At 47.7% G+C, this 11,246-nt stretch overlaps 1 protein-coding gene across 1 annotated transcript; it reads right to left on the reverse strand.

The window, feature by feature from the left end:
• Positions 1–1,022: 1,022 nt before the first annotated feature.
• LOC107189580 lies at positions 1,023–2,214 on the reverse strand. Its single transcript, XM_015578141.1, has 4 exons — positions 1,998–2,214; positions 1,634–1,902; positions 1,305–1,435; positions 1,023–1,173 (listed from the first exon to the last, which is right to left on the reverse strand). Exons 1-4 carry the CDS (start codon positions 2,212–2,214, stop codon positions 1,023–1,025), a joined length of 768 nt encoding a protein of 255 aa, XP_015433627.1.
• Positions 2,215–11,246: the final 9,032 nt, after the last annotated feature.

Here is an 11,246-nt window from a genome sequence, read left to right on the forward strand (position 1 = left end):
GGGGGGGGGGGGGGGGGAGAAGATCCGTTTCCGGCGTGTGGTCCAGCACGCGTGTACTCGTTCCCGCGAGACGTTCTTCTTGTCTCTTCAGTTTCTGTTCTTCTTCTTCTTCTTTCTTCTGTTTTTGTTTCTGTCTTTTTTGTGCCCTCCCCCTTTAAAGCCTGGACTATTTGCAACGAGCGATCTCACGTCTATTTAAGCATAAGTTTTACCGAGTTTAGCGTGGTATTGCTGTATAGCGGCGAGTGAACGCGAAGAATTTATAAATATGTAATGCCTTAATGTTATATAACGATAATAATACGGATATAGCGTTACTTGTATAATTAGTTGCGATCCGAGAGAGGTGGTCGAACGCGCGCGACTGAGAAAGACGATTGGGGTGGAAAGAAGGAAAATTCACGACGCGCGAAAAGCGCGTTTGCGTTGGCCGCGTAAACGTTGACGGAAAGAGAGAGCAAACTTACGGGAAAAAGAGAGTCGAACAAAATATATGTAACAAGACGACGCAAAAAACATATGCATACACACACATATACGGTGACGAAAAACAAAAACAAATTAATGGGAAGTGTAGTACGCGCGGCCGTTTGTCTCCATTCTGTTCGTGATTTGATATTTTTTTATAATTCCGACGACGACAAGAGAGAACGATTGGAGAGTAAGAGAGAAAGAAAGAAAGAGAGAGAGAGAGCGAGAGAGAAAGGGATAGTATAAATGGAGCGTGTATAGAGCGGACTGCTATCTAAAATAGTTCAGGCTAGATGTCGATGTTTGTAGCGGATAAACAACAAAAAAACACAACACAGCATATTGTACTTAAAATTAAAAGTCATTAATACCGCCCGCATTTATCTTTCGTCCTCGACGCAATCTTCCAGCTTGGAAATCTACAAATTACCTGAACACGTGAGTTTTATATCAACTGTTTCTTTAGAGATTATTTTAAAATTCAATTAAAAAAAACATTCGTGTTCCTCGAACTTTTGTTTCTCTGTTCTTTTTCTTTCTTAATTTCTTTTTCATTCTTTTTCGGTTCTTCTCGGAGAGATCGATTCCTCGCAGTCCCTGTAAAGCACGTTGCAATCCTCGTCGCGAATTCCGGCTTCGCCGGCGTCCCGCACCAGACGGTCCCAACCGGAAGTCGATTTCAAAGATTTACCCACGCTACGCCTGAAACGATAAAAACGGGGACTGGACGCTTCCGCTGACAAACTTCGTCGTGTACCGAACTTCGTGAAAATTGTGTTTCTTAGATTTTTATCCGAATGGGAGGGTAGTAACGGTAAAAAATGGTAACTCACGTCAAGTGCTTGGCGAGTATCTTGCCAACGGTACCGAACGCTGTCGCGAGCTTTCGATTCTCCAGGCAGACCGTTCTCTGTATGCAACGCACTCTAGCATCGTCGTTAAGAACGTCTTCCTGTTCCGGGCTCTGAAAGCAAGAAAGCCATACACGGTTCAATACCTTCGGATAACAGGGGAAAAAAGGAGTGTTCATTCGTAGTCTTCGGTAATTTCCATTGAAAACCGTTAAAAATTTTTTTTGGCACCCATGATGTTGTAAACGGAAATATAACGATGGTTTCGAATACCAGAGAATGTTCTAGAAAAGTCACGAATGTTTTCGCACCACGGAATTAATATCGTAGGCAGCGTAGATGTCTCTCTTCTCTCTGGCCGATAAAACGTCCGTCAGCACGTCCCTTCGTTTTACAGCGGCGATCGTGTTCTGTATGATCGCGAACAGCAACAGTAAACCGATGAAACTGACGATCATTAGCTGTTTCGACGACGGTCCGACCGGATAATCGATGGAATGAGCGACTGGATACGGGTAATTCGGATGTTCGTACACGTAGGGCAGATCGCTTCGATGACTGACGAACGTTCTTTGGGGAGCTGAAACGTACGATACCGGTGAGATTTACCACAAATCCTGACATAAATACTTCTTGGGGGATAATCGGACGAAACGGAACGAAGAGAACGATTACCGGCTAGATAGTTGATCGGAGATGCAGGCAGCGGCCGCGCGAACGGTTCCGGGAGATGTGTCATATCCGGTCGAAGAACGGTTTCGAATCTACCCGGTGATTCAGGAACAGTGCCATTTCCGCTAGACGGAAACACCATGATTTTTGCATCCTGACCGGTAGTCAGAACTGGAAACACTATGACGAGTAAGGCCTTCGTTGTTAAAAGGACGAACATTATCGATTCACTTGTAATTTTATACAAAATCACCCAACTTGTACTTTTCACCTTGATTTATTATTTTTTTTTTTTTTTTTTTTTTTTTTTTTTTAGTAGCAGACTGAAGGTTCGAGTTGGCCACGGTGGATCTTTAAGAAGGTCGAAGGAAAAAGCTTCTTTCGTGACGTCGTCAATTCGATCCGGACGAGCTCGCCGCAAAAGTACCGGCAATTTCCGAAATTACGGCCATCATTCGGCTCGCTGAGCCATCGCGCGGTGAATATGTCCCGTTCTGTTCTCTAAACCGCGCCTGTTCGGCTCTCTAATGGACGTCGAGCGAGATCGACGCAACCGTGAACGGATCTGTCTGCTCTTCGGGATCTCGAAGCGGTGATTTCACGGGGCAAGGAACACATCGTGTACGATCGCTGTTCCGCTAGTGACTTTCTCCTCGAGAGAGAAGCTCCGTGAAAAGGGAAAAAGAAATCGCGCTTCTCAAACATTTAGACTACTTTCGGAAAAATATATTCTCTGCTCTAAAACGCGAATTCCCAACGTATTCTAACGTAGGCAAGATCGAATTACCAAAACGTTCACCTATATGTATAGAAAACGTCGGTAAACTTTCCATTGTTCTGAATTTTCGGTTACACAAACGCACGAAATCCGTAGTTAGACTGTCACATTAGGGCGATACAGTTTCTCGTTGGAGTGGTGCAAGGGTTGGTATTTTAAGATCAACGTACAGATCGATCCGCCCCACGTATGTCCATACTCGCCGGTGCCATGGCAAGCACAACGCAAAGACCAATTCCACCCCCCTTTCCTATCGTATGTACGAGGAACAAAGGGTTGCCTGATTCGCAGCGCGTAAAAAAAAGGGAAAAGTGTGTTTGATGTAAATGTTCGAACAACGGACGGACGGGGAAAGCGGTCGCGGACGGGGGTGGGTGGGCAAATCGGTTGGTTAGGCCGGCTGCTGAATCCAAGGGGTTGCTATGGCGATGGGACGGTGGCCACCGCGTAACGAGAAGGGGCGGAGGGCTGTTGCCTGGAGGGTTCGTCTGTCTGGAGCCCTTCTAAAGGGGATGGTGTTCTTCGACCATGTCTGTCTGGCAGCAGCAGCGGGTTCGTTTTGCCGCGAGTCAGCTGTTTCGTCGTGGCTCGATTTCCTCGCGTGCTTTTACTAGGCCGGATTATAACCCGTTGCTTTACTGTCTCCTCCGTAGGATCGTTAGCCCTCTCTCCTCGAATCCATTTATTTCTGGTAAACTCGGCCAACAGAGTTCTCTTCTCTCATAATACCAAGTCCAGAATACTTTGGTTGACCTTTGGATTAAGAAAAGAAAAAAACTTCATGAACATCGTGGCGGTTGGTTAAAATAAAGTTCGAAAACTCCCCTGGCAGCCCTGAAACAATTCAGTCCAATGTATGCGACGTCTCGTTCGGAAAAGTATTGCATTCCCGTTGGATTAATGGGAAAGTATACACCTCAGGGACGACTCGACGGAACTTTCAAGGAGCAATACCAATCTTTTCTAACTTTCCTGCATTGCTGTTCCCAGTGCATACCCCGGGAACCCCCACCATCGATCCCAACGCTCGCGACATTCGTCTGACCAAATGCTTTCTCGATCTACTTAATTGACCTTATTAGTATCCCCGTCTCCTCGAGGTTTAGATCTAACGAGGCTCTACATATATCGCGTTCGTCGGAAACAGTAACGAACCCTTAAATACACTAATAATTTCCCGAACGGGTCTTCTACCCTAGATCCGACGCGTTTCCCCTTAAAGTAACGGAGCGTGCGGACATCCTTGGGGCCCGTGCTTCTTTTAAACCCGCTCGGAAAATGGAACGTCTATGTACCCCGGGATTATAAATAGCTGCTTTGCGTTACATTTTTTTTATACATTGCGCAGAGATAGACTAGGTATCGCTTTATGTATCTCGAGGAAAACGAACGAGATCATTCGCGATCGTTCGGGAAACAGTGTTCGACGCGAGGTTCCTAATAATGTCTATTCACAAGTAATTTCCATTTTTTTATTTCAATCGACACGTGACACAAGTATACATGGCAAACTCAATTCTCGTATCTCGCCTTCGGAAGCTATTAACACAACGCTCGTCTTCGGGTCGGAAACGGGTGTCCTTCGGCACGTATTGTAAGTCGGATCTTTTTCGACGGAAAGCAGACCGTTTGGCGTCGTGAGGACCATCGAGATGACTCTCCTCGCGGCCGTTGCCAGTTTATCGCGAACAATAAAACTCTGCCTTGTTGTTTTTTCGTCTTTCTTTTCTTTTTTTCCAGAGGCAGCCACGTATCGGGGTCACATCGATAGAGACACGCCGCGTGAACGAGCAGCAGCAGCAGCAGCAGCGCGCGCGTTTTCACGCCAGCTTCGACGCGATCGAGGATTATATTTTTAACCGCGCGGGGAACTTTGTACAGCGACGGGACGGCTTATGGGACGGACACCTTGTTCGTCGACTCTCTTTTTATCACGGTTCAATCGGAACGACCCGACGCGCAGCACCGCAATCAGAGCTTCGTTAGTTGTCCTTTATGCGAGGGCTCGACGTCGACGCCGCGCGACCGCGTTGGCTTCGATTACACAACCGAAAATAGCTTTCGGGCGGCGTTCTTTCACCCGCGTGGGTAATTCTATTCCGTTTCATTTATTTACTCTCGTGATATAGGTCAGGGTGCGCTCACTCGCGCACGTTCGATGTGTCGCGATTGTGTTGCGCGACATTTGAAAATAAATCGAAAGGAACCGTGAGCGAAAGGGCAGTGAGACGATACGTCACAGGTATACCCGAGGCATACAGGGTGATCGGTAACTGGTGGTAAAACTAGAAAGGAGGTGATTCTACGTAAAAGAAATTAGTCGAAAATCGAAAAATTAAACTGAAACGCGTGTATTAATGGACAACTCGTGTTTGGGCGTGTTTCGGCTGAATCCGGTCGTGCATTGGAATCGTCCCGCTTGTTTAAACGCGACAAACGCAAGAAACACCCGTGTGTTTTTAGCGGAAATCCTGGATTCGATGTGTACGCCGCTTAATTAATTGGAGGGTTCTTCGTATCTTGTTGTCTGACCCGTGGCGGGCTTTACTACTTGCTGGCACGCGACCAGCTCTCCTGTTCCGTCCTCGAACGATGATCGCCGTCGAATATTTTCTTGCGACGGATTAAAGGATCGTGTCACGGGCACTTACTTCACGTCGTAATTCCGTTCGAAAGACCTACAATTACAAGGGAATTAAAAAGTCGAGTAAAACGAATTCAATCGGGGTCCAAACTAAACGAACACTCGGAATTCAGTTCGAGAAGAAGCGGGATTTTCTAGTTCCATCTGATCTTTCAGCACGTTGTCTGGCAATTACGAGATAACTCGAAGGTGAAACTTTGCAATGATATAATTTCAAACAAAACAAAAAGTCTCTACCAACTGAATACATTAATATTTTACGATATATCACTTAAAAGAACGAAATAAATTGTGTCTGGCTATGTACGGGCTTTTTCACTGTTGCAATCAACGCGTTATTCCCGCTGTACTAATTATACGATCGATTTCGATTCACGACAGGATAAGTCTCGTTCATAAATCTTCGGAACTTGTCGAACGTGCCAACCGATCGTCGCGACACGTCTCGAGCTCCCTGTTCGTTTCCCGGAGGCTATAAACGCGTCCCATTCGTGTATTAATGGAATACATGTATCCAGATAACCGTCGTAGCGGATCCATTCGGGTCAGGCAGCCTGGGAGAATCCTTTAAAGCCGAACGATCCCTGCGATTCCATCTTCGTGGCGACCTGTTTGCCTTACTCTCGAATCGTCTTCGGTCGGATTTTTCTATTTCTCGAGCATCGACGTGCAAGATCAATTCAACCTGTTTGAATGCCACCGTCGCCACACCGTAAATATTTAACGGTGGAAACTTTTCTGTCCGTAGATTCTTACGTGATTTTGGTCGTAACACTTTCACGACATCGGAGTACGCCATTGGAATGGCGTCGACTTCGAACGTGTTGGATTGAAACCAACCATTGTTTTTGAACCTCTGACGATCTCCAAATCGTGTTCAATCCAATTCCATGTTGTAAAGAATCGCGCGGTAGACGGGGTTTCCTGTCGCGTAGGGCTCGACGATTTTTCATTTCACTTCCTCGCTGCAGCAACGGTACCGACCCACAGACTCGTCGTTGGAACGTGTTTAATACGTGGAACGACGTACTTACTTTAATATACCGCGTCCTGGCACTCGGAACTTCCCGAGCACTTGCATGATGAGCGCGTGCTCATCCTGAATTAACGTGACGAGATGCTGCATCGCGACGCGACCGTTCCCCCGAGAACACGAGCATCTTTAAAAGCGTTAGCTTTTGATCCACCTGCCCTGTGCCCATTCACGTCCATAATTTTGAAGTGCAGTATGAAAAGGATATAACGTGACTTGCAGAATCCACTAAACGTATTACAAGAAAAAGATTCCTGTAAAAAGATTCTAAGCTTCTTGGAAGATATTGACACATATCACCAACCGTAGATACCTTCTGTCCCATTGAGTAATTCAACCCCGTGGTCACTAATAACCTAAAAAGGTGCATGTGATCTTAAACATTCACAAAAAAACTTGAAACCTTGTAACAGTTTTTTTTTGTTCGTGCCAAACAGAAAGGAAAGTGTATTTCAGTCAGATGCGTCGAGATGTTCCTCGTGCAAAATCCAGCGAAAGGTTGGCCGGGGGGAGGCAATCAGAGGACGCGCACCGGTGGTGCTGGTGAATAATTGATGGCGGATCTTTCAGGAGGAACGAAAATAGATTTCCGCGGGGGAGGAGCTTTGAAACGCGAAAAGAAATCAATACCACCACCAAGGGGGCATCTGTAGGTTCGGTCTTTTAATAAAGCTTCTCTCTCTTCCATCTCTGGCTGCCCTCTTATTCCCGTGGCGGTGGATGCATTCTTCGCGGTCAAGAACGAAACCTTTTCAATCGTTCGCCTCGATATGATCGATGGAAGGCTAAACATCGAGCACCCGACTCGATTCTGGAACGCGAAGACCACAGGATTATCTGTTCGTCGACGTTCGTTTCGAGAAAAGTACAAGATTAATTAGCGCGTTAATCGATCAGGGACTGTACAATCCCCGCTCCGTCGTTCGTGTTCTCTTTCTTTTTCCATCGCTCGATTCCCCTCTCGGGGCCGGTCAATTTGATCCGTATGTTTCTGCGTGGCGCCGTTAATTGCACCTTGTCGACGTTTTCGACCTTGTTTCGTCGATAATGCCCAGCCACGGTCGACCGATGCTGATCGAAACTGGCAGGGATTTAAATGCAATCGATTCGACGTTTTAACGCGCCCTAGGTTCGTATTTTAATATCGCGTGGGAGGAAACTCGATTGTTCGGTCGAGAACGTCGATCGCAGGTGTCGAATTGATTGGAATTTATTTTCGGTGGAATTATGGAAATCGTGTAATTTGATTGAAATCCGTAACTGGAAGTATATCCTCGATGAAAGTGGAAAATCGGAGTTTATCGCGAGTACGACGCATTAAATAAATACTTATACGCGAGATTAATCGTAGAGACAAAGTAACGACGATGTTATTACAATCAGAAGGGGATGCTCCAGGAAGATTAATCCATAGACACACCAATATCTATTATGACTGGCGTTACGTCATACGAAAGGGCTGTAGAGGGACGTTAGATAAGCAAGAGGTATAATAAGGTGCCTCTGCTTGGCAGGTATGTCGTGAATAGGAGGTGTCATGACCTTGCCCAACAACCTTCACTAAAATACGTAGCTGGAAAGAATGATGTATCGTAACATTGTCTCTTCCAGGACAATGAAAAATCTCAGTGTCGTGTGCACACATTTAGACGTCCCTTGGGGTATCACGTCTTCTCCACTGCCTGCCTACATTAAATTTCGGAAAATCCTTGAGCCACCAACGGTGTTTCAAACTGCGTCGTCCGGCTATTTTTTCCAAGCTCGCCTCGACGACAGACGATAATGATCGTCCCGGATCGATTGCTACTCTGTTGGTAGAGTTTGAACCTTTTTATCGACCGATTTTTTAAACTAACGTTGCGTTAACGCAACATTTAATTTGCAATATTTTTCAGTCAATTCACCGTATGAAATTTATTATTTAACCCTCAAGGACACGGACCCCGAATACGTAATTCCTTTTCTTCGCAATTTTAAACAGCAACAGCAAGCTTTTTGTTAACCTTGTAATCTAGTAATTGTCTAATTTTAGCGATAAATAATTCGGTTGACAGAAAAACATTTTCTAGTAACAACTATTTCGAGAAATAGAAGACTTCTTCGTACTAATGGAATACCTTATCCGTGTCCTTGAGGGTTAACAGTATTGTTACGAAAAGGAATTCCTGGGATTTGCTTAATAATTTTCTCGTTTCTATTTTTCTTTTATCGCCTAGGTATATAATCTCCTAAAGAATAAAAATACTTATATCTAAAAATCGTATCACTACAATATTGTCCTTGATGGGTTAACCTGTCCTCCTAAGAGTGCAGTCGCAAGTTCTCAAATATCGAACGTATACTTTTCCGTGCTTGTTCTCTCATACGATGGTAAGTCGTATTATGCTACCTACATCGGTCCGGGAACAGAAGTCCTCATTCAAGAAGCTGTGTGTACGCGTTCGTACTCCTTAACCCAACCGACCAGAATATTATTCCAATCGTTGATTCTTCCAACAGTGCCACCATTAACAAAGCAGCCAAATTAATTCTCCCGAACGTGTTTACGAAAGAGCGTAACCGCGAGTTCAGCCACCCCAAAGGCGATCGTAAACGAACACCGGAGGAGAGCGCGCCACGCAGAGGAATCGAGAGTCCCGTGACCCGAGCCATAAAATTCTGCGTTCGGCTGGAAACCGCATCACGTTCCCCTTCCCTATCACTCGAGGCCAGGTCTTCTTCTACGTCGAGGTAGAATCTCGACCTACGTTCAGGTGTTGCGGCCGCAACCGGCCGCTTCCGGCCAAACATTCGCAGACGATTCGTAAATCCCTGGTGGGAAGCACGGATCGAGAAGGAAGGGGTGGAACGGGCGACGCGACGCCGACAAGGAACGAGAAAGAGAAGTTTGGGCGTATGCGGCGTGTACTACCCCTCTTCGTTTAACCTTCGGAAGCCTCGTTTCACCCTTCTCTCTCCCTCTCTCTGTCTCGTTCTCCCTCTATCCACCCCCGTGAAATCGACGTTGCGCGTTTATCGAACGACTGCGCGCGCATTGATAACGGGGATGGGGCGTGCGATGTGTTGGTTGGTCGCAGAGGAAGCGGCGGTGGAACGAACGGTAAAGGGGAACCCGAACCACCGACGAGGAACAACGACGACGACGACGACGACGACGACGACGACGACGACGACGACGACGACGGCGACGAGGACACCGCGACACGTCGACGTCGACGAGGACGGGAGTCGACCAGACACGAATCGGAGCACCGCCGCGCGAGACGCGACCTGTGTGTTTGTCCGACTCACTCTCTGGCGAACGCTCGATTCTTCCCACCCCCCGTCGTGTTCGTTGTCAACACACAACTCTGACAGCCCGAGTGTGTGCGTGTGTTTGTGTCTGTGTATCGCGCAGGAACGTGTGTAACAGTTTCTCTCTGGAACGCGACCACTCTCTCGTGGGGGGCTGTGCTCGTCGAACGTACTTCGCGCGCGGAGAACGGAAAGCCGAGAGACGGAAACACCACCTGCACAACACACCGTCTTCAGTTGTATACGCGAGGAACGAGAAACGAGAAACGAGTCTCTTCTCTCGACAGGTGTACCAGTAATCGCGAATAGTAAACAGAGGCGAGTTTCCGATGCGTCGAGGGTGACGTTGCGCGAGAAACGATTGGTTCTACGTGGACAACGTCAGGTTGTTTAATTTGTTCGCGTTGATTCGACACCAGACTGCGAGAGAAGATCGAAATCCACGGATCTCGCCGAGGGATATATATGTATATACACACGTATATGTATATCAATCGTGAGTAGTGCTGCATTCAGGAGTGTTTTACGGGAGTGCATCGAAAGTGGTGCTGGTGCAGTCTTGGAAAGTCTGTAGTAAGGATCTGGTGGATAGGGGACGTGTAATAGGTGGAACAAGGATTCGGGGAAACATCTCGAAACAACCAGAGAGTAGTGTAGGCGTACAGGGGAGGAAGAGAATATCGTATCGCCCTGGTGGGATAAACCCCCGAGTATCCATCGCGAGTACCTGTATTTTTCGTTCAACTGGTTCGTCCTCCCTCCGTGAGGCGGAGGGCGGTAGAGAGGCATCGATCGCTCGCCATTTTGCAAGACGACCGACATCTTCTCCACGCATCGACGACATTTTCCCTCGTGACTACCAAAGGGGTGGCTCGCTGAACGTGATTTTCTCGCGGATCGCCCGAGGACAGTCTCGATCGGGGGGGAGGGGGGGGCTGGTGCGTGTGTGTCTGTGTCTGTGCGTGTCTATGTGCACGCGTATGGACCGTATTTTTCGGTGAATTTCGTAACATCGTTCATCGATCAAGGCCAGCCGTTATATACGCGCGACGGTTTCTCATCGAGGCATAGCCTCGGTGCGGATTCGGTTCGAAGACCGTATAGAACAAAGAGGAACAAGAGAAAGAACAAGAGGAAGGGTCGCGGGAGGAGCAGGTAAAGAAGGAGGTAAGGCTCGTCCAGGTCGAAGGTAGAAGTCAGCAGGCTGGGAGGTCGGCTGAGCGAGGTGGTGGGTCCCGTCGTGGAGGAGGCCATCGAGCCAGGGGATGCGACCCCGCTGACGGGACCCTCGAGGGAGTCCTCGGTACCTCGACTACCCCCGCCGCCCCCGCAACGCGTCACCACACCGAGTCCACCAAGACCTCCGCCCATCACGTCCCAGCAAACACAACGGAATCCGGGTCATCAGACCCAGGAGTCGACGTCGAACGCGTCGAATCCGTTGGGTGGCCATCAGGCCCAGAAACCCGTCGCCCAACAGTCGCAGAACCCGGGCCATCAACA

Source organism: Dufourea novaeangliae, unplaced genomic scaffold, assembly GCF_001272555.1.
Source record: "Dufourea novaeangliae isolate 0120121106 unplaced genomic scaffold, ASM127255v1 scaffold165, whole genome shotgun sequence".
Taxonomy (NCBI): Eukaryota; Metazoa; Arthropoda; class Insecta; order Hymenoptera; family Halictidae; genus Dufourea; species Dufourea novaeangliae.